At 44.6% G+C, this 24,459-nt stretch overlaps 1 protein-coding gene across 1 annotated transcript in view; it reads right to left on the bottom strand.

Annotated features, from left to right (window-relative positions):
• Positions 1-24,459, bottom strand: part of BMP7 (bone morphogenetic protein 7) — a 41,708-nt gene that overhangs the window by 9,667 nt on the left and 7,582 nt on the right. The window contains exon 2 of the mRNA XM_015881794.2: positions 9,011-9,203. Within this exon, the coding sequence (XP_015737280.1) occupies positions 9,011-9,203 (193 nt within the window). The remainder of the gene's footprint in view (positions 1-9,010; positions 9,204-24,459) is intronic.

The raw sequence follows: 24,459 nt of genomic DNA, 5'->3' as shown, positions 1-24,459 counted from the left end.
TGTCGTGCATATATTAACATATGTAATGGTTTTTTAAACTTGTTCATCTGAGGTTACAGATAATTGATTGAGGCAATAACCCTCTGCACAAACACAGGTCTGCATTACATTGGGTGGCAATTTCCTTTCAATTTGTTCCTTAAAATTTTAAAAGACCGATGCTGGATTATTCTGGTTGAAGAACAGAAACCAGACCAGGAACAGGGAGGATTTCATGCATTTAAGAGGGGTGGGATCGTTCTGGATTTACAAAACATTTCCTGGCAAATTTCTGTAAAATGAAAATTTGAGGAAAAAAACGGGTTGTGCAAAGGAAAGAATCTTATCAGAAGCTAAGAAGGAGGTAAAGCTTGTTGAAAATGGTAACAGAGTTGGATGGCGATGAGGTTCCTTTTCACAAAAGACTTTACAAGAAGAAACAGGGTGGAGATGCCTGGACAAGTCCTGCAAGGCTGCAGTGCATTAAGGTGATAACTTGTTTCAGCATAATTACATCTTTTTGAATGAAAATACATCTTTGGAAAGCCCTTCACTCATGTCCTCAGAGCTAGAATAAGGCCTTACTAATTTTGTCACTGTTGATTTGTCAGTGCAAATGCAAATTTATTTAACTTCATTTTCTCACTGGCTCTTGTTTGCACAGAATATTAAGTGATCAAAAGTGAGTCAGAGAAGAGCTGTCAGCATGGAGGCTTTTGCCTTTCAGATTTTAGCAATTATTTTCCCTGGGAGATATAGAGAAATTAGAAGCTTTTGTCCCATGCAGCTGACTCAAAACAAAACCGGAGTTTTATTGCACTGTTCTTACTACCTACTTCTCCTCTCAACCTTTGTGGGTGAGGGTGTGTGAGGGATGATGGCTTTGCTCTGTGAGCTCATAGATGTCACCACCTCTGGCTCTGGGCTGGCCCTCATGGAACTAAACTTCAGAAATGAGTTCCACAGAGCACGTGAGCACGGCACCGAGCACGTGTAAAAGGAGGATTGTGTTGTTTCCTCACCAGTGCATGACACTGTTAGTCTCTGCGTACAGCACAGCTGCATGTGTTGTTTCTGCATGTGTTGGATGTGACAGACTGGGGACTGCAGTGGCTTTCTGGGTCAGCTCAGTGGAGAACAAAGAGGCAGGTCTGATCCTTGCAGGAGATGTTCTTGTGGGTGTGGGATGGAGGCAATGACTGCAATGCCTGCCTTTGCCCAGCACTTCTATGCCGTGCTTCCTTTTCAACAAACTTTTGGTTTGTGGAAGAAGACCTACGTGAGAATTGAACTTTCTGTTTCCGTGCCAGGACACAGGGGATCCTACACAGAGTGCTTCAGCAGATGTTTGTGCAGCCAGGGCTTAGGAAGGAGCTGCGGTGCAGGCGATGGAGAGGATCAGCCCAGGTGCAAGATTTGCTCTCTGGAGCTGTCAGCTCTGCTGGGCACACTCAGGACAGCCAAAAGCAGACATCACAGATACCCCCCTCCCTCTGTGCCTGTGGTAGTTGCTGGGATGCACGATGCTTGAGCTCAGACCTGGGGGGCGTGCAGATTTCCCAGGGTTCCATCTCCACCCTGAAGCAATGGCTGTGTTCCCACAGTGCATGACACAGCCGTACGGACACCTCCCGCCCTTCCCTGTTTACAACACGCTGAGCAGAACGCATCCCAAAGGAGCTGGAGATGAGGGAGTAGTACGGATTGGGCCATTCCGATGGCTGAGTCCAAGTTTCCAGAAGTGAAGGGCTTTTATATTCACATACTGCATCATTTAAGCATGGCCCCTGACTGGAACTCATGATTCACACAAGGGTTAGTTAATAGGGACTTGGCTTGCTTGGTTTTTCTCCCTTGTGGTTTGCAGGTTGAAGACAATAGTAATAATGATGTATATACATTTTACTTTTTTTTAAGTCCTGCTCAACTGCAGTGTTACTACTCAGAAAAAAAACAGCCTTTAAACCTCCCATGCTGACATGATGCAATCAGGGTAACCAGACAACATGAGGCATCAAGTACCAGGGTGAGTCAGGCTGGGAAATTGTATAATGCATTTGTTTTCCTGTAGTTACAGCAATGTGCAAACAATAGGCCTGTAGGGGAAGCCCAAAGTGAGAGAGATCAAAGGGACCCACTAAGGAGAAATGTCCTTCCCACGCACACTTGGAACATTTGGACCCAAACAGTCCTTGTGTCAGATGCTCTCTGGAGAAGTTCAAGCACCCTTAGATTTGCACTCTCAACTCTGGCCCACCAGCAGCAGCCAGGACTGGGATGCCAAAGCTGCCTGGCCTTGCAAGCAGAGCATCTAACACTCCTCAGGTTGTGGCACCTGAGGAACCAATGAAAAGACCTCCTGTTCTGCTCAGAAGAACAACTTCCCTTTCAGTGAGATGCCCTGCTCCCTAAAGACTTATGGCAAAACAGCAATCCCTTTGGACATCACTGTTGGGTAACAGTGTGCAGCACAGCAAAGAAATGTTATTCTACTCAGTCTTAAAATTTGTTCTGAGGGCTCCTGATTAATGAGTTGTTGTACAAGTTAGTGTTAGTTAAGTCTAATGTGACTGGTTGTGGTGTTCAATTTGAGATAAAGATCTAAATGCAAAGGGAAAAGATTTCCAGGGCACATCATACCCACTGGTACCTGACCTAGCAACTGTGTGCAGACTTAGAGCAGGATCAATAATGGCTTTACAACAGGGAGGCACTTTGGCTCCTCGTTCCTCTGTTCAGTCCCTTAATCTGAGACACTCAGAGCATGTGGGAAACTTCACCGAGCCTTCTATCAGGCCAAAAGATACAAAAAGGAACATGATCCTCATTTTACAGAAAATTAAGCTGGGACATGGAAATGTTAATGTCGAGATTAGAGTTACATAAATGATGAAGTCTGGATCCAGACCACAAGTATGTTTTGTTGAGACCACATCAAAATGGCTCAGCCTTCAAAGTGCTTACATCAGTGGGAGTGTCAAAGCTACTAGAGATGATAAAACTCGGGGCTTTCAGCTTAGTCAGGCCAAACAGTATCAGGCTGTCGATGCAGCCAGGGCTGAGGACAGGAGGTTGGCACTTGTCTGCTGATTGCTTCAGTAGTTCTGGTGCTGGACACCAGAAAGGAGACACACCTCCCACTAGAAAGCACAACCCAAAGTTTATCCGCAGGTCATATAATTGCTGTGTGGTCTCCAAAACGTCCTTTGCTAACTTGGTGTTTCTGGACTGAAGGCTGAATAACAAGTATTGCAAAGTGAGGCAGCCAGGGGAGGATGCGCCTGAGACTGTGTCTGGAAAGCAGCTGGAGTTATGGATGTGGAAGGGCTGGAGCTGCTACAGGGCTGTATGAGAAGGAGTGAGGTCTGGCAGCATGAGTGGGATAAGGAAGGGATAGGAGGAAGTGCAGTTCATAGCAGTAGAGGTAGATAAAACAAAGAAAAGGCAAGTAAAAGCACCCTGAAAGGGAAGAGCCAGAGAGTAGCTGTGTGGCAACCCCACTAATTCGCAGATAAGAGAAGGAATTAACAACTGTCTTCGCCTTTTGCTGGGGTACGTTGTCAGACTATCAGATACATGTTAGTTTGTAGCCATAAATTGTATAAGTGTATCCCCAGATCAAAAGTGTGGCATACCACTGACCTCAAGACCTGGTGGGATGGGGCATGAGGAAGAACAGAGTCTAATGGGAGAGACTCCACAAAATTAGGCAGTTCTACAATAGCAAGAGAGAACAGCAGATCGAACTCTGCAATTATTGTTTATCATGTGATAAGGTCTATATTGCTTTTCTTCTGTTTTCTCCACTTACCTTCCCTATGCTCTTTTTCCAGCTCTGCTGGTTGACACTAAGAAGCTGATATTATAACCTTAGAGAAGCTCTTTAGGTCACTGGCATGTTGCAAGCTGGCAAATTAGCTGAAAGGGAGCCCAGAGGCAAAGCTGGCATGGGAGCTGTGGGCAATTCATGTCCAGGTTTGAGCAGTGGAGGCAGGAGAAGGCAAAAAGGGCATCCGAGGAAGGGGAGAGGAGGTCTGGGGTTGTAAGACGTTTGTTTGGATTTAAAATCTGCAGTATCCAGATTCCAGTTTGCTTGGTGTCATTGCTTAAAGTTGGCTGCAGCTGTCCAAAGACAAGCTTAGGAAAATATTTTTCAGACTTTCCTACTCTGAGAGGGCCCCAGGATCTCGCTGGGCCTCTCCCTGGCACATGACAACACAAACCCGGTGCAGCCCTCCTCCCACACTGCCCCAGCATCCCCAGCTCTGCCTTCCCTCACGTTCCCTCCTGGTAAAAGCCCTCTCATGATCCCAGAGGACCAGCTGCCAGTGCAGCAGCCTGTGGCTTCCCCAGGTGAAGGCATGGCCCCAGCAGGGAGCACAGAGTGCTGGAGGTGGTTTCTGAGGGCTGTGATGCTGGTAAGACAGGTCTGTGTACATGTTATTGAATCTTGGGAGAAATAAAATTCATTTAAGCATTTCAACAGATTCTCAGCTCTGTCTCACATGTCCCCACTGCTGTTTTCCCTTTTCTGTATAGTGTTTGAGAAGGAGATCTGGGTTTCAAACACTGATTAGAAGTGGCAGTGGGAGAGTTTGGTATGGAGCCTTTATGAATCCCCTTGTACAAACAGTGCTGAGAGAAATGAGGTTACGTACGTATCTCAGACACTCCATATACAGATGTTTCTGCTCAGTATTGAATTGCTGTTCATTAGTGCATCACTTAGCTGAGGAAGAGCCCACTGGAGAGTGCAGAATGCCTCCTGCAGCTACCTCAAGTGCCTGTGAAGAGCTCAGTGAGTTCAGGACTTGTCAGGGGTTTTTGCAGGCTGCAGTGGCTTTTAGGAATGGTCTCAAGAGACAATTAAGTGCAGCTCTATCCTAGGAGATCTACAGGGTTTCCGTGCTGGAGTTCCCTTGCTGCTGTGCCCAAAAGCATTACAGGATGAGGACTGTTACTGACCTATGTGCAGACATCACACACACAAAAAGATCAGAACTGCTGTCAGTACCTTTCTAGATGTTGTCAGAGCACCTGCAGGTGTTGTTCTGGTGCTGGGACACTATGTTAGACTCTATCTTTCTTCACTGCACAATTCCAATGAACAGTTATACTGGTATTTTACAAAGCTCCAAAAAGGCCTCTCCTGTTGCATAGGCCTAAGCCCATTTTAGTTACTAAAATTACATGTTTCAACCCACAACGTGGGAACAGATCCCCATGAACGAGGAAAGGGCTCTGGAGAGGGGCTCAGGTTTGATCTAGGTGCAGAAGTGGCTTAGTTTGAAATACAAGCTAAAGTATTTCAGCTGCAAGTCAAACCTGGGAATTCATGGTGCAAGATCTTATTTTTCTGTAGGGCTGGTAACATGAGCATCCAAATCGTTCACTGCCTTTGAAGCCTGTGAAATCCACAATGGCCACAAAGCGAACATGTAGCAACTACATTACGACTGCTAAAGGCTGGTCAAGTACCTGGCTTTATTCTTTCCAGTAACAAAACTCCCATCCACTTCAAAGGGGTTGGGATTTACCCCACAGTGCAAGTGCTGGGTTCACTGAAATTGAAGATGAAAGAGGGATAAGGTATGTCAGCTTTGGAAGGTGCAGACAGATGAGCAAGTTTGAGCTCTTGATGTTGATGGGAGCTTCCTGGTGCTTTTAGTTCCCACTAGCAAGGTTGGTGACCCCAAGCAGGACTCCATGTCCCGCTGCTCATCACCTTCCTCAGCCCAGACGCTGCCTTTACGAAACTCTTTCCCAAGCTTTTGGGTGAGTGAACCACGGAGACCAAACAGAAGTGGAACATGAGTCACTGGACTTTAAGTGGTGCACACAAAAGCTTTGGGACGTGTTATTTTAGTCAAAATATCGACTGTTTTTGAAGTGTTTATTTGGAACATTCTGTTCACAAATGTACTTGTTTGCTTACAGTGAGTAACTGTTGCTTAGTGCCTAAAGAATGCTGTACCTGCTTTATTGTACAGGAGATGTTGCTAGTTTGAAAGGTTTGCCTTGCAATGAATTCACAAATTTGGAAGGAACAGAAAGATTTGATCATTTAGTCTGGTTGCCTATAAGCACCTGTGTTTATAGCTTCGGTCTGACAGAGATCATTTATCTTAGTCAAAGTCCTGAGGGACATGCAGCCTGCTACAGAGGGTGGAGCAGTGCTCCATGGAGTGAGGCACAGACCTGCCCACCACTGAGCAAGACAGGCAAGAGCTTCCATCCTGTGTGCAAGTGTCAGTATCAGTGAGGGAGAGAATTTCAGAAACAGTCTGTTGTGGGTGCAGCCATCTATCTGTAAAGACCTAGACCTGTATCTTCACCCATGGTAAACTGCAGACAGAGTCGTTGCTGGTTAGATACCTGCCAACCTGTCTGAACTCGTAAAGTAAGTAATTAATTGTTGAGTTGCTAGTACTTATGGTTTATTTGAACTGAGGGCACATCAGCACACCCTCAAAACTGGAAGCTTTCTGACGTTTAACTGAAATCCAAGCCTTCCACACGTCCAGTGGTCTCTTCATCCTCAAATAAAAGATCCCCAGTCAGCCACAAGTTTGTCTTTCCAGCTGAATGCAGTACTCCTTTGGGCCCTAGAAGCTGCCCCAACCTCTGCTGGGTGCTGTAGAGGGAGCAACAAATGCTGCATCAGGGTACTTGAATGCAGAGCACTCTGTGGAATAGCACAGGCTTGGAGAAATTCAAGGTTTTCAGACCTTGAAAGGCAATTCAAGTAATCTGCTGGGAGATGCCGCTGCCATTTTTTCACCCTAAGAGCACAGGGAGAGGGAAAACGGTTGTTTTGTTGGCCAATATACCTGCCATGCTGTAGGGAAAGGAATCAACAAAGCAAATTGCGAGGGAAGACTTTCTTGCCTGGGGGCGGGGGGAAGAGTTTGGCTTTGTTTTGTTCCTGTTGCTAACAACGTCGGATGGGGCTGACTTTCCAGCCTGCTAAGGATGAGACAAACAGCCAAAAAAGCATCAAAGCGAATGGGTGTTTTTTGATCAACACTGGAGAGAGTTTGTTTTCTTTCTCCACTTGCCCAATGACACACTCACTTGGATGACTGATCTGTGACAGGGCTGGTTGGAAAATGTCAGTGGAAAAATGCAGAAAAAGAGCAAATATTTTTACAAATGCTAGTGACAATATTTTTACCTTTGGTCAATCCAAACCAACAGGAGTATTTTTTCAGCACAAACTGTTCAAAATTCAACATTGTCTGTGCCAAAATGTATGTGGAGGGTGAATATGCATGAACACTCGTTAAAAGAGATGTTCCTGTGGTGAATATGATGCAGTAAAATTGCATCTAATCTTGTAGCTGGAACAGCTGTATAATTAGCAAGATTCCTCACCTCTTCCACCCAGTGGTTCGTGTAGATGCCTGCCCTTTGCAAGCATTTTTTCCTTTAGGAATAAGAACTTGTGGAGGAGGCAGCTCACAGAAACGCTGCTCCAAGCAGTTGTATCCACACAGCCATCCCTAAAAGGGACATCACAGACCTCTCTGTGGATATTTTTAATGAACCTGTGGATGTATCATCTTAAAATTAAGATGACACTCAGTTCTGTCAGTAAATTCCCTGCTAAGCACCTCACTAACCAGGATATGATGGAGAACTTCCCTGGCATCATCTTGATGAGGAAGGACATTGACTCCAATATTTTGGCATTCCCTCCAGACCTGGCACACTGAGCATCTGCCAGCGCATTTCCTTCTGCTCTTCCCAAGAGCAAGATGTTCTCCCCACAAACTTTTACATTCATAACCTACCAAAGAAATACAGCAAAAGGAGGTTCCTGACTCCACTGGGGCCAAAGATGGAATGAATGTAATTGTGAGTAGTGAGAGGAATCCAAGAGGTCCTATGCAGTTCATGGCATGTTGCCGTCTCCTTTTAGAAACCCTAGTTAAAATGTTCAGGTTATCATTTTTTGATAAAAATAGATTAATTCTATCACAGTCCTCCAAACACTGTAAGCGTCATTAGAAATGTTGAAGAGCCAAGAGTTTGACCCATGCACCAGTGTTTAAACACTTTCACAACAAAGCCTGTTGAATGTCTCACCATTTAAAAATGTTGATAAGGTCTCCTGTTGTATTTTAATGGATCAAAAATGCAAAACTACTTTTTTTTTTTTTTTTTTTTTTTTTCATTTTTATTATCTCTTATAAAACTCTGAAACCAGAATCCTGATTGCACTATTGTTTCTTAAACATTTTGGACTTTCCCCTTCTTAAATCCCTTGTGTTTCTCTCTTCGTAAACCTAAATTAGGGCTGTAGTGTTATTACCTCATATTTAGTGGTCCTAAAGAATAACTTGTGACTGGCATGTGACTATGAATGCTTTTCGTGTAAATAAATGCAATCTCATTTTTGGTAGGCTGTGTATTTAGAAGAAATAAGTGCCAGTGAAAATAAGTGTTTTTGATAAATGGTTTGAGATCGCTGATTAATTGGAACTAAAAACAGATGAGAAAATTAAACATATGTTCTTATTCAAGTTCCCTGGAGGACTTGTCAGGGAGCTTGGCATACATTAATAGTTGCTTGGAATGGATTTAATAGCTCACCTTGTAGTTTTGCACACACAGAACAATCAGTCAATATAAAGAGCATGGTGTCATCTGTCTTGGTTAATTAGGGATCTCAAACGCCTCTGGTGATAAAGGTTAGCAATTAAGCTACAATTAGAAAGGAGGCATTCAGATGTGGTTTTACCACTTCGAGATCCATAAGCAGCAAGAGGAATAGGGCAGGTCTTCCAGAAAGCTTGGAATACTTTGCACCCATGGTCTCCTCCTGCCCCAGGGCACCTTCACCCTGTGCCCTTGGGGCTGAGTACACAGCAGCAACATGCTGACCTTAGCACTGAGATTTCACCATACAGCCCTTGTGCCTAAACCCCTTTTGCTGATGACACCAATTTATCTAACAGAATTGGCTGTAACCCTTAGAAGGAACCTCCTGGGCTTGTGCTTTATCAGGATTTCCCTGTGGTTCACTCACCTTCCTGGGTGCTCCTGGAGGACCTGGTAGACACTAATCTGGAATGTTTCATTATCGAAGCGTTCGCGGATGTAATCCTTGTATATCCTGAACTCGGCAGCCGTCACTGCTTCCCCCTCTGGGATTCTGGAGAGATCAAACCTGAACTCTCGGTAGTGGCAGCGCTGATGGTGAAACTCTCTGTCATGCTCCACTGAAACAGAAAAACAGCCCATTAGCCACCTGCTTTGTTCCCTTTCCCCTCACCATCAAACACGCTTGTGAGTTGCCACAACAGAAAAGGGCAAGAATATCAGATTGCAGCATCTCATGCTGTCCTTTGGTTTGTTAAAGCACGTAGGAAATATAAGACTTTATCTAGGCTACTGTAAGTATCAGGATGTTTGATGGAGAGTCTTTGAAACAGTTTTACAACTGCCTGGTACAGGTGACTGTTGTGTTTTAATGATTTTGGCAGCCCTGTGCTTAACAAGTGACTCTGGACATTTGCCACTGATAACAACCAAGCTGTTGTGGGAAGAGGCGGAAGGCACAGATGGGGCTTTCTGAGCGGGCTGGTCCTCAGCCTGGCTGCCTCCTGAGGAAAACATACACATACACCCACGTACACGAGTGTGCAGATTCCAGTCTGTGAGCCTTTTCATGCCGGTGACCCACATTTGGTGCCAGCTGAATTCATTATAGACACTCAGTGCCACTCCAAGGGATGAAGGTTTCATTTTAAGGCTCCTGAGCGACAGATTGACCCTCCGCCGTGATGGGGCCATGCCACTGCTTGTGGCTGTTGGGGCAGAGGGTCAGTGGTGGGGAAACAGAATTCCAGGGCTGTCCCCCAGCAAGGGGAGGAGAGGTGTCAGTGCCCATCCAAACACATAAAGTGCAGCATCATTCGTCAGACAAACTCCAAATTAAATAGACAAGTCAGACAAAGGGGAATGGGGAAACAGAGGTATGAGGGGACGGATGGACTCGCTAGAGGTCACGCCATGCATCGTTCTAAGAGCTGAGGCTTGAACCAGGGACTTCCCATGTGTCCTGGTCCTGTTGTCTGTCCACTTGACCTCCCTGCAGCTCGACTGCACAATTCAAGTAGTTCGCTCTGAGATTTTCTTGGCAAAGAATGCGTGTCTTTCTACAGGCCTGATTCTCTTCTGGCAGCAGTAAATCCATTGTGTAAATCCACTGACTTAAATGGAATTACTCCTGAAAAAGAGGAGTTTCAGCCTGCGTCTGGAAATTGCTATTTAAATGTACAGCGCTGTGTGGTACAGATATATATGAGTACAGAAGTGCAGGCGAGGGCCCCCCCAGCAGTGGGGACAGCTTGGGGGGCCCACGGGACTTGAGCAGGATCAGCACTGCTCTGCTGGCCGACACACAGCAGTTGGCCGCGGGCGCTTCCTCCTCTTGCACATCATCGCTGCGAGGAGTCCAGGGCTCGTCGTTTGCCACTGTATGATTACTGCTCAGGGAAATACTTCAGTGCTCTTGCTAATAGCTGGAATTCATCTTAGAGGAGTGTTTTAGGTATGAAACCCCTAAACTTTCCAAGACAGAGGCGATTAAGTTCAGCAGAAGGTTTTATAGTTTGGGCAGCCTTTGCTTGCAATGAATGAATGAACAAAGTTATTGTTTTGCCTACAGCTCTAACATGTAGTGCAGCCTCAGGAAGATCACTTGCTTTCTCATACCCTGAAGGGTGAGTACTGTGAATAGTCACCGGCATTTGTAAAACACTTGGCAGGCTAAAACTGCCCTGTAAGCGCAAGCAACGCTATTAAATATGCCTCAGTCCTTTTCCTCCTAAATATTTGCAGCAGAAAAAGATACGAGTATGATTTCAGTCTCAGAGGAATTTGTTTGCACCTAAACTACAGAGGAGTAGAAAAATATTTTAATATGGAGTATCTCTTCTAACCACAACTATAGAAGAATGACTATAATGTTGTGTGTTATTAATTACATTATGGATAACATCACCAGCAGGGTGGATTACAGGCAGGTCAAACTGTAGCGTGTATAGCAAGATTTGCTTCCAAAGACATGGGAAGGCTGAATATTAAGTGTACGTGTGTGATGGCAAACACAACAGGCAGCACTAATCTTTAGCTACGCATCACAGTCTGACAACAGATGCATAAAGATAGACCTTCTTTGGGTGCTGCTGGAGTTCACAGTGATTCCCACTGCACAGCCCTAGAAAAAAATGTGTCATGGTAGCATGAGAAATTAATGGCCAGGGTCATAAAATAAAAAGCCCCAAAGTTTGAACTTTCCCATGCTTTGCAGATGTTTGGTTATAGGGTTTTGGGCTGAGCCATCTTTAGTGTTAAAGCAAACATTCCTGTGGCCATAGTCATTAAGATCATGAAAATATGTGGATATGTAACTGAAGAAAGAATCCCAAGAAACCCTTCAACTCAGTGTTTATTGTTTTTCCTCTTTTTCTCTGCACTCCGGACCTATCTGCTGACCCAGAAGTAACAAATCCTTTCAGAACTAATTTATGAGAAACACTGACCCTGAATCAACATCTGTTAGATGACTGCAGTAAATCTTATTACATAATTAAACAGCAAAATCTATGTTAAAATAATGTTAAGGGTCTGACTTGAACTCATAAAAGCAAGACTCTTCATTACGAGGACTGAAATCCTATCCTTAATTCATTCTGTTGTGCTTTGGTATTTGTGAACATGTGGTACAGTATATATGATGGTGCACTTTTTGTAGTCCCCAGTAATACCTTAAGCACCACAGCATGAGGTAACTGGGGAGTGCTTAAGAGTTTCCTGGGTTTGATGGGTGTCAGTCAGACCTTTGACAACTCTGCAGCCACTTAATTACCTGAGGAGTCTGAATAGGGTTGAGGGGCATTTATAGAGGGGAATGGTATTTCAAAAGTGAAACAATCGAGGGAATTGCTACGTCTCTTTAAATATGGCTGTAGTTTCTCTGTCAGGTCTATAAAACCTGTGATCCTTACTGACATAACCTACTGTAATGAGAAACTTTTGGTCATTCCTGATGGAGTTCATGTTGGTCAGCCGTTATGTGTTAACTGTTCCTTTAGAAGTCATCGCACAATGTGATTGCTTGCTGGTTATAGTTAATGGCCTTTCTGCCCAAAGAACTTGAACTCATGTTTGTCCCAGGCTATTACTAATCACTACCACCCAAAGGCTTTTGGTGAATGGTTTTAGCCCAGTTCCTGATTTCAAACATTGGAAACTCCAGCTCAGAAACTGCCACAACTCAAATGCCTTGGCAGGGCAGCTGCCTGGGGAGGAAGCCAAGGCTCTGGATGTGCAGTCAAAGATCATAAAATATGAAAAGGAAGAACAGCCTTGAAAAATAACTCTGCTGTGGAACAGTGTGCCTTAGCTGTGGGAAAACAGTGGATCTCATCCCCTAATGTTATAATCCAAAGTGAGTCATATTTGATGCACATCTAAATGCTACCTCTCCTCACTTCTGGAAGTGGGTTCCTATTCTGGAGGCACAACCACTATGGGCAAATTTATGACCTAATTTAATACAAAGCTCAAAATCAGCCAGTGCAAAACACCTCTTGGGTCAAGAGTGGCATGGCGAGTGTGGCAGTTAATTGTAGCTACAGTTGATGGGGATCATTGTGCACTCCCTTTGACACAGTTCTTTGGAAAAGGCCAAGATGTTGGAGCTTGAGAGCTGTGGTGTGGAGAAAGATGACAAATTTGTGAGAAAATAAGACACCAAAACGTGTAAGGACAATTAAGGTGATGTGAACAGAATAAGCACATACCTGAGGTTACTGGTTATCGGTACATCTGCCACACCTCTCTTGCAAGTATGCGAGTAAGCTCAACATCTCTGAAAGTCTGGCCTTGACTATCTGTCCACGATCTGAGTGCTGTGCAGATTGCAGCCATCTACTGATACAGACAGGGCTCTGATGTCTTGTTAGTCTTTTGTTTCTCCTAACCAACTCTGCTCTGGCATTGTAGTGATGCAAGAGGAGGCAGGGTGGCATAGTTGTGCAACAGTGAGGATGTTTAAAACATGATGGATACATGTTCTCAGGTGTAATGTAGCCAAGTATCAGATAAAAAAATACTGAGAAGATGAAGATAAAATTGCACTTGTTTTGACATGTATTTTCTTCAGTGCAAAACCTAAAACGTTAAGGTATGGAGATGAAAAATTGTAATGGTTGACATCTAGAACTTGTGGTAATACAGTCAAAAAAGCTACGTGAAAGAGTAATGTTGGACAGAAAATGTTGTGATCCTGATGTAACACCCTAGGGTACCCAAACTTCTAAAGGAAACGATACATCAGCAGAGAGCTGGGCAACTTGAGCTCATCCCACATTTGGTCATTTTCACTGCAAAGTATGTTAAGACTGGAAATGGCAGCTCCAGCTTTCTCAGCTTCTTTGTGAATCACTGCTGCTAAGGGAAAAGCTGATTCGAGCTCATTTTGTAAACACCGACTGGAGCACTGGTTTTGTAACCAGCAACAGAAATGGATTGGCTGAGACAGGTTGTGATAGCTGTTATTTCTGTCCACACATACCACAGACATGGTAAAAGCACAGTGGAACAATGTCAGTTATTAACTCTGCCTATCAAGTAAAGAACCAGTGGATGATGGCAGTAATTTTTCAGGGATTACTGTATTAAAAATAATTGTTACAGAAGAGTTATAAGAACTAATCCAGCTCCATAGGGGAGTCAGTAGAAATATTTTCACCAGTTTCCGTGAGTTTCACAATAGGCCTTACTTAATGAAATTGGGTTTTTTTACATCCTCGTTTTCTGAAGGTGTAAAAAACACCTCATTGTCATAAGTGAAGTAAACACCAGACAAATAGATTTTGTTCTCAGGCTGCCAAACTGTGAAAGCTTTGGTAACTGTATGACTCCTTCCCCCAGCACATATGGAGGATGTCCTTGGAATACATTTGGAATATCTAAAGAAGTAAAAATGTAATATTTCCCGTTAACACTTTCTTCTGAAAATGTGTGAATTTTTTTTACAAGGCACTTCAAGAATAGTCATCTCCTTTATTGTAGTGATCACAGGAGCTGGGATGCTACTTGTTTCTAATTTACAATGGGGAAAAAAAAAAAAAAAAGCACCAAAAGGAATGTGCAGTAGGGTGTCTGTAACTTCTTTACTCCCCAAAAAGGCCAGAAGGGATTTGTAAAGGACTTTAATCTCAAATAGATTAAAGGTCCTGAATTCCTGAGACTGAAAGATAAGTCAGAGGAAAATAGATTCCATGAGACAACACCCCCTCGCCTCAGCCTCAGCCACGCGGGAGAGCCATCTGCCCTCGCCTGGGAAACCTGCTGCAGATCTGGATGCCAAAACCAATCTGCCACACTTCAGCAGCAAGGTCTAACAGGTTTTCAGAGTGTCCCTGTGGCTGCCCAGCCCCGGGGACTGCTGGAGTTGTGGAGGTGAGCTCAGCGGACAGGAAAGTCTTTAACTCCTTCTCCTCTGACAGCTGCAGAGCTGCAGAAAGCCAGCGCTTCCCTCGAGGTGACCACAGCTGGCCGGCTTGTGCTGCGGGCTGAGGGTTTTAGCCTTGGTGTTTTCACAGAAGAGCAAATCATGCTTTGATTTACTGTGCAAAATGCTATTTGAATTTCCCTAGAAAAAATCCCTCCGTAACTTCAGAGGTTGTAACCCAAACCTTGAGAAACAGCCTTGCATCACCTGTGCAGAGGTTCCTAGAAACCAGCTGCCCTGGGGACCCACAAACGTCCACAGCCACAGATAGCAAAAGCCCACGCTTCCCTCTCGTTGTGTTTGATGACAAGAGCTACAGGGGCAGTCAAGTGAATTTCTAATGGCAAGAATTTGGGAATGTGACATTCTGTGATTGGTTTTCCTTTGCCTCATTCTCTCGGTTAAAAGATTTGCTTATTAACATTAGACAGCTAATGTAGTAATTAAAGAAATACCTGAAGAAGAAGCAGCTGAAGAATATCAACTGTGAGTCCTATAGACTGAATGGACCAAATATCCTGGGTTGCACATAACTGATGGCACTGTTATTTTTAAGAGTGGTAAAAAGTTTTGGAGGGTTTTTATACACTGGTCAGCTGCAGCATCCAACTTATCAAAGAGCTACTGTGGGTTTCTGGAGAAATGAAAGGGAAAATAATTGTACCCTTGATTATGTCTGTGAGATACACTTACTGTATAGTAAGCTCACATTTATGCTCATGGACTCACAGTGCTCAGGGGTCTGGGCTGCAAAGCCCTGTCCTGACAGCCTCATCTCCACCTGCTTTGTGCCAGAGCAATGCTCACAAAGGGAACCATTTTGATAACTCACACCCCTGTACCCATTTTACACCTGGGTGAAGGAAGTTGAAGGCGATAATCTGTCGTACAGTAACTTCAGTGTGCGGCAGAGCAAAGTCCTGTCCCATCCACTGGTGTCAATCAGAGCTAATGCATTAATTTCAAGTGAGATGAAAACCAGGCTCCATAAATCCTGATCCCCAGCCCCAGAGGTTAGGAACAGGGGGATTCTAAATTCTTTCGGGCTCATGGCTGCAGAGCAATCCGGGGTCAGCATTTTTGCTCTGAGAGTGAGGGAAAAAGCCCTCTGGAGTTAATATTCTTCCTTTTACCATCACTTCATTTTTCCAGCTTTCAGCATGAAGGTGGTGTTGCCAGCAAGACCACCTAGCCACAAACCCAGCAGGGAGCTTCCAAAATTCTTCTGAACACTGACTCCTTGTTATAAATTCAGAAGTGGTAATAGCAGCAGTGCATATCACATCTGTGCCAGGCTTTGGGCCTGGGAAGCAGCACTCCCTACTGCTGAACACAACTTGGAAAGATCCTTTCAGTCCACACATGTATCAGCATTAGCCATTTCTTTGTCAACAAATCCCTTAATACGTACCCTTTCTATCATGTACAGATGTCCAAAAAATAATGGAATACTGTACTACAAGATTAAACACTTTAATGGCAGCATATGTGTTGCATGACTCTGAACAATGGTATCATTGTGCGTGTACAAACAGCGGGTTGAGGGAAGATGGGTTTAATTATCTCCGAAGCAGCAGCAAGTTCTTCCTGACTCAGTTGAACTTCAGCAAGGGCTGCTCAGAGCAGAGATGAGTATTTCTCTAAGAGTAAGCCTGGGCTCTTTCAGATGCTCTGATGGTAGGTTTAGCATCATACCTGCTTGGCGAGGCTTGGGAGACTGATGCCAAGCTGCTGGCTTCCCAGGAGCCCTGGGATAAGAGGATGCTGCTGCTGCTGCATTGCCCAGGAGGCTTTTCACTTAAGATTCCCTAGGACAGTAGATGGCAAAAGGGAAAGACAACAACTGGGAGGGAATGGACTGCGAAGCATGTGTGTCACTTCTGCATCTGGAGATGCTCCACTGCTGGGATTTTGGTATAGGCACTTTAAGGCAGTGCTTGATGGTTAAGCTATTTCTGCTTAAAGAGCATCCATGAGATATATGGGCATGTTATGCACAGGTAATTCATTTTCTTTTTTGATCATAGCCTGATCAGAACCCATTTATGCTGTGGTTTCTCTGCTGAAATCACAGCCAGACTAGATGAAAAGTACTGTGAAAAATTTACACAGGGGACTGCACTGTGAACACAAAACTCTCCTAATAGTAAACAGACCGACTGTGGTGCGAATCCTGATGCTGAGTTTGCTCTGTCTGTGTGTGTATCTGGGGAAAGCAAAGTAAAATAAGCAGGGAAGCATAAGAGGGACGTTTCTTCAGAATACCTTATTCAGAGCCTTAGCAGACAAAACACAGTAGAACAGTGCTGCTATCAGTCAGCAGCTGCTGTACAGAAGTTCTAGAGGACTGCGGGTGTGTAGGGAACAGAGAAAAGGGATGATGCAAAGATGGGGGGAAAGGAATTAAATTGTTCCCGTAGACAGACCCCTCCTTCCTTCACCTTCCAGGAATCTCAAACCTCCTTGTTTCATTCCACTCTTTGCTGGGAAAGGGGATGCAGGTCAGTGCTGCACCAGAGCTTTGCATCCAGCAATAAGCCCTTTCCCAGCACCTTGGGAATGGCATTTTTCCAGGGAGGCAAGCTGGGAACTGCAGTGATGCTGCAAAACCTGGCTCCTTCCATGCACTCCCAGCTGCCCAGCATTGTGGCTGTCTCAAAACATCCCAAATTCTCACAGTTACTGGGAGCGTGGTTAACCAAGGCTGGTATTTAACTGTGCCAGCCTGCCCCACCAACAGCCCAGGCCTGCTGTCTCTGTGGGACAGCAAGGGACAGCAGCTCTGATCTGGGAGCTCCTGCAGCTCCCTGCAAGGATCATGTACTGCCCAGAGTGAGCAGCTGCCAGGTTTGCTGCCTACCAAACACAGTCTTACTCCTGTTTTGTCCTTGTCTGCACCATAATGTGTAGCATGGAGCCATGCAACCTAATAGTAGAGACATACTACTGTCAAATGCATCTCTGAAGTCCTGAGACCTCTGAAAGCAGTGTGGGAGGAATACAGAGATGCAGGAATACATTTTTCTTTTCCCTCTTTCAGCATAATGACCACTAATGCTACACTTCTTTCTTTGTCTTTGTAATTCGGGTGATGGTAAGATTGCTTTCATGTGCTGTGAAATCAGTGCAATGTATCTGGCAAGGCCAGCCTCACCAGGAAGCCACACCAGCATTAGGTGTGAACTGCAAGTCACACATCTCACCGGTGCATCAGAAGGTCAAGGAGATAGGGATGTCCTGGGGACAAGGGGGGGAAGCACAGACCTGGGGAAGGCTGAGGTAGCAGTTATAGCATGGGCAAAGGCAGCACTGCTCTAGAGAAGGGAGCAGGGTGATGGGGGTGGGGGGGCTGCAGAGCACAAACAGGGAGAAGTTAGTGACAGTACAGTTCGTTGAGAAAAATAATAATCCCCCTGTCCAGCCAGCAGACAAATGGGGCTCAAGGTGTTTCCTGTAATCTGGAGGCCTCTCAAAAATCACTGATGCAAAAACCAGCAGTTGGCTCTGTCTGTTTGTACGCAGCATTGAGCAAATGGAAACAAATCCCCCAGGCCAAAGAGGGAGAGAAGTGGCTGAGCAGATCTGTTCAGAAATCGTGGGCACTCAGCCAGGGGAGATAAGAGGCAGCGTGAGAGAGACTGCCACTGCCAGGGTACCGAAAATGGGATGTTTGGGTTGAAATGCAAATTTGGAAACAAAAAGGTAATTCTTGAAGGATTCCAGCTGTGAAGCTGTTTTTCAGCTTGGACCAAATTTCATCTTAGGTGGGAAGGTAGAAAGTTTCCCTGCAACATTTCAAGCCAGCTTTAAGGTAGCGTCAGGTTAGGGTTAGATTTGCCTGGCCATGTTGTGAGCCGCCCCACTCTTCTTGTAGTTTCTGCCCCTGCCTTCATCCAAGGGAAGGATTGAGCCCCTTTGCAGGAAGCTGGGAGTCTGCAGCACAGGCACCTCGATCTGCAAGCAGGCATGTGTTAGGAGATGCAAAGAAAGAAAAAGGGATATAACAAGTCTTTGATGCTGTGATTTGGTCTTGTAGAGATGCAACAGCATCAAGTTATGCTCTTGCATTCCAGTAACAACACTTGAGCAAACTAACAAGGTTTCAAATGTATTTGATAAATTAGATACTATTCATCATAAGCAGCTTGAGTCAGTAATCTTGGGAAGGTCAGAGCCCAGGCATCTCAGATGTGTTTATACAAAGCAGGCAGCAATGGCAGAACGTGCTGCTGATACCCACTGTGTGCCAGGACAGACTCCTCTGCCTTCACACCCAGAGGATGTTGCCTACTAACTTAGTTTCAAGTTTTGCTCAAATTTTGCTTCCAAGGCACAAAGAACTTTATAAAAACTTCACTCACGTGCAAGTGCTTTTCCTGCCTCCATGCTGCTAATTATCTTTCCACTCACCTTCTGTTCTTTATTACTACTGGGGTATTATTGTATAACATAAAGTTCCTTAATACAGCAAAAGATTCAACAACATTTGCAAAACTGATACAGAAAGAAGGTCTGGATTCTAGACTGGTACAGCTGGTTTAAGGTATTTTAGAAGTAAATGAAATCAAATGAGAATTTATAATCCTTCCTGAGGTCTGGATTCCATCAGACTAAACTCATTAGGCATTAAGGTGCAGGTGCAGCTAAATAAAGGATTGTTCTGCTTTCCTTAATACCGTAGATTCACATCTTGAGTTCAAAATAAAAGTCTTTTGAAAGCACATGTATATATAGTGCATCTACTGGCAACACTTGAAAGAAAAAGTTCAGTTGATGGAATCTTCAAATGCCTCGTTTTTGTCAAAGGAATGTGCCCAATTCTGCACTGGCTGTGATAAGGGAGAAGTGACTGCAAATTGGCCCCTCAGTGCTTATTCATTTCATTTGCATTAGGCTTCCTTTCATCTACTGAGCAACCACCCAAATAAATAACATAGATCTAATTCATCCTTCTTTAGTAACGTAATGCCAAAACAACAGCAGCATCCCCCCAAATATTCCAAAGTTTAGGTCTCCACCTGCACATACTCCTGGGGAGGAAGGCAGTGGGAATGGAGCCTTTCTTGTGGTTCCCTCTGATAAAGGGAAATAATCCAAGAACCAGTTTTCCATGTTTAAAACATACGACTTGCTGGATTTCTTAGCTTAAATCCCAGATTCTGGCTTTGTTGAGAAAGTAGTTTGTGAGATATTACAAAATAACCAGCAGATATCAGACACTCAGCTGTCAGATAAGAATCTCAGCTTTCCGTTGTAATCAGCAAAATTCTGACTGGGAATGTATACAATCCCTGCCGTGCCATAAGCCCGCAATAGGCCGGACCTTCTGAGCTTGCCTATGCAATCACAAACATCTGTACATTTCTCGGCCAGGAGAGTGCAGGGAGATGGAGCTGCTGCCTGTGCAGGGGCAACAACTACTGAGGGGGGAGTTCTGTGAGCCCCAGTGGGGAAAGCCCTGCAGCAACACAGCTCTTCCCTCACATCCATACTGTTACATCCATTGCACATTTTTCAGGTGCTTTGTGTTTATATGGATGGTCCAGGGATATTAATACAGCTTAGTAAGCCAGGATTATTGGATAGAAGTACATATTCTGGAGATGTGGGAGGAAACACTTTGGAAAATAATGACAGGAAAGATACTCCAGAATGCCCTGCCTTGTGGAAGTGGGGCTTTGTGATCCACTGCACATTTTCCTTTGAGATCATCATGTTTCCTGTGTGCTGTCGAGTTATCTTGGGGCAGGTGGGGCACTGCAGCACTTGCTTTTGAAACACAGGCAGTGGGGACAGGGACATTGCCCAGCACAGCACTGATCCTGCCCTGCCATTGCTCTGCATGGCTTTGCCTGTGATGGGGCTCACAGTTCCGCATATGAACTTTCTGCTTTCTAGGGAGGTTTGCATTGCAGCACATTTCATTCTTATTCAGATGACTGTTTATTCTTTTGCTAATTTAATGTAAGGCTCCAAGAATCATGAATGTTAAAGATCAGTGAGTTGATTAGTTGATTGCATTCCTACATAGTTCTGCTGGTAGATGTAAAATGTTGGTGTCCTCAAGTGATGGCAAGTTCCAACTATTATTTCAGAAATGTCCTCAGAAGACATATATATATAGAGAGAGAGACATGTACAGAGTGCGTGCGTGTGTGTGCATGTGTCCCCTTTACACTTCAGATGTTGGTGGCCAATGCTGCAGGCATAAACTCATCGAAGAGATTTATTTTCAGTTTAATTCCCACCCACCATCTGTATTATACAAGAGCAATGTCTGCACAAGATAACAGCACTGGTGCCATCAGCAGCACCTCGCCCTGCATGCCGCACAGCAGCTCCCATATCATAGTGCTGGATTCCTGACACTGAGCCTCTCTGTAGGGCTGGGCCACCCAGCTCCTGAGTCAGCCCCTAACAACAGCATTTTCTGTTTGTTTTCCGTTGGCTTTCTTTCCTTCTTTCTTTCTTTCTTGTCTTCAAAAGCAATTTTGCAATTGCAGTTCTGGGGTAAAAGATCAGCTGTCGTAATACACACTCATGTCTTCACATCGCTTTGGTATGAATGGAGGGAGCACAGTTCACGGCCTGTGTGTACCATTATTAAAAATAGCACTGAGATGAGATTATGGCATTTATGAGTGTCTCCCAAGAAGCAGCAACACAGCTCATCTGCTCCAGCTCAGCCTCCAACCTACCAGCCGCCGTCTTCTTTCTGGACTGCCAACATGGGAAGGAGCTTTCTGAATATTAGACACGCTGGTTTAATTGCTTCCCCCACTGTAATATTCTCAGTGAAACAGCTTTCATCTTACAGTTGTGGACTAATGAGCAGAATGACAGCTGCTGTTTTCTAAAGAAACGTTCGGGGTTTGCTTCAGCACGTTTCTGCATTCCCTCAGGTACTTCTGTATTCCCTGCGTTAGGTTTTAATGCAGCGTAACGGTCTGAGATTTCTGGGGATATGGAGTTCTGATATTCTTGTAATTTAATTGCAACACTGAGCATTGCTTGGGTCAAAGCAGTGTTCACACCAATGAGAGAAGCTTTACACCACGTGTCTGATTCACTTCTTTTCACCTGTCTCAAAGACAAACGATTCGTCACAGAGTGCTGAAGTATCTTCATCTTCTGACTTGGGCCAACCTTTAAAGACTTTTGGTTACCAAAAGCTCCTTTCTGAGTCGAAGAGCAGGAGCTGGGCTGAGGTATTTTGTTTCTTTAGCCCTTCTCTTCTGCAGTTTCTTACAAGTATATTTGTGTAATTAGGGGGCCTGGTAGTAATGCTGTTAAAATACAAGTGGGCACATTTATTGTTTCCTCCAAAAGGAAACAACCAATCTCCAGCAGTTCTGCTTTTCCCCTGTCTCAGCTGAACATTTACTGCTTTATGTAGCTAGCAGATTGTGAGGCTGAAGTTACTTCCTTTTTCTTTTTTTTCCCTCTATTTCTTTTTGTTAAACAACAACAAAAAAAGCTCTCTTTTCTCTTCACCATCACTGGATTTTTTCAGGATCTGGTCAGAATGGGGAACTTAAACTCAGCATGATGTTTATAGTGCCACACAAGCTTCAGCAGGAATGATGTGCAGCACTCTTTATTAACATCTAAAAAGTCCCAGTGGGATTATAATTACTGCACAGTAATGAACAAATAAAAATAGCCAGATTAAAATGTTCCGAATATTTTGGGGGAAAGAAGCAATGAGTTTTAACCCTAACAGCCAGGGGAGGAGCAGACTGCCAGCACTAAGTGTGCTGGTAGGGGAGGTACTGGTAGGGATTGCTAGGCACTGAGCGCTCATCATTCATGGTATTGAAGGTACTGGGCTGGTGTAAGGATTCAGAACATCTTACTTATAGCCATTCTTTTGCCTTCCATTTGCATGATAAACCTGGACTGGTTTTCCTTTGGGGTGCTGAAGGACGCATTGCAGTCCATGGCCATTTCAGGTACATAAGCAGGAAGGCACTACCAGCCCTGCTCCCAGCCCTTCTCGGTCAGACTTGTCTCTCCATCTGAATTATGACTCCCAACTCCTGATGCTGTATTATTTTATGAGCATTTTTAGTAGCTCTCCCAGCGTTCTCTCAGTCTTTTTTTCAAAAGTTTTACTGCCACTCTACTGTGGAGAGAACAATTGGTAAAAAGGGAGGATGGAAGCGGCTGCGCCGGTGCCAACCAAGCGAGGTGGCCGAGGCAGCTTTGGCCCAGCAGCTGTAATAGAGTCAAAGCTCGAGGTGATTTACAGCCCCCAAACCTGGGTGAAGGCACAGTGCCAGCCCCCCACAGCCTCAGCTGCACTGAGGTCACCACTCAGCAGCCCCGTGCCAGCAGCAGAGGACCAGCACTGCGGGTGCAGGTGGGATGGAAGCAGCAGCACTGAGAGGCTGCAGCCCGGCAGAGGGAACTTCTTGCTCACTGGAAAATGGATTGGGCAGAGCAGGCAAAACTCTAAAACATGGTGCTCTGTGAGATTGTCAGCCTGAGCAACACGGTGTTATTCCCTCACATAAACAGCCTCACAGGGCACGTGCTTGTTCTAATTATTATTTAGGAGGAAGCAGTGCCCTCTCTCCCCCCTCTCCTCTCCTCTCCTCTTTTTTTTTTTTTTCCTTTTCTCTTTTTAAAAGGAAGGTTGCTTTTAAGAGCTTGCCACGAAGATCTAAGTTAAAGGATTTTCTCTACTACAAAGCCCGCATAGTTTCCCAGGCCAGGTGGGCCTGATAGTACTGACTGCATGCTGAAAAACCTCATCCCCACCCTTCAGGCACTTTAATTGTAAGCCTTTCCAGATACACTGGATAAACACTGTCAAAATGAGCCTGAAAGGGCTGCTGTTGTTGTTTTAGCCCTTAAATAATTATGAGTTTGTCTGTCTAATTACAGCGTAATCTTCTTTAAGCTTCGACTATTTGCAGTGTCTTTTAAACGAGGCAGAATCAGAAACAGTCCCGTTTGGCACATTTACACTGCTTGAAGAAAAAGCAGCATTTTTAACTTCTGTAAAAGTTAATTCAACGTGCCCAGAGAAGAGCCGTGCTTGGAAGCGATGGCAGTGAGATAAAGAAGGGGAAGAATAGCAGGCGACCTCCGAGACGCAGCAGAAACTTAATACTCCACGGATACAATTTTTCAGACAGTTTAGAAATAGTTGAAGGTAATTTACGGGAAGGTTTGAGTGACAAAGCGCATTACTTGAAGTGCCTTTCCTTCACTGGGCACTTTCTAAATTCTTTCTCTTTCATTTCTTTACTCTCTGGAGACTTTTAAATCCAGTGAACCAAAACAACACTTTGTTTGTTGGTACAGCGCGGTGCTGGCACAGATGGCAGACACTGCACCTGTTCCAATAAAATGGGGAACTGAGAGATAAACCGTAGCACTCATTAACAGGGATCCGCTGAAACGTGAACAGTCTGTATTTTGAATCTCTTCCAGGAGTAAAAGGAGAAACACGTAAACAGACCTTGCTTTCGTCATCGTCAGCTTAAAATTAATTTCTTTAAATGGAACTTCACGTTTGTTTCATGTACAAAGTGCCAATGAAACGATGGTGATGCTTGAATGTCCTGAAGAGAGCGGATGATTTTCTTTGGCTACACCTCTTCTTTTAAGCAAAAACTATCTGTGGCAGTTTTAATCAGTGGATCCTCCTCTACTGCTAAAAAGGCAGCTTTTTTCTTTCTGTGTTTTTTCATGCTGAGCAAGAGCACAGTCCTACTACTGAGTCCGTAATGATGGAATAACAACATAAACAAAAGCCCCTCTGCTCATCTGTTAGTCACTAATATGGGGAGGGGGGGGGGACAAAGACCCGTCTGCAGTCTGCAACAAAACTCACTGCTAAATTGTTTCTTGTCCTGGCATGGGGAAAATGCTATGTAATATCTGATGGACTGTTAAAAAAAGCTGCAATGGGAAGAAGTATGAAGTAATAGCTAGGGGAA

This window comes from Coturnix japonica, chromosome 19, assembly GCF_054131305.1.
Source record: "Coturnix japonica strain WE chromosome 19, WE-NBRP24, whole genome shotgun sequence".
In the NCBI taxonomy this organism is placed as follows: Eukaryota; Metazoa; Chordata; class Aves; order Galliformes; family Phasianidae; genus Coturnix; species Coturnix japonica.
This window is presented reverse-complemented; position numbering and strand designations above follow the sequence as displayed.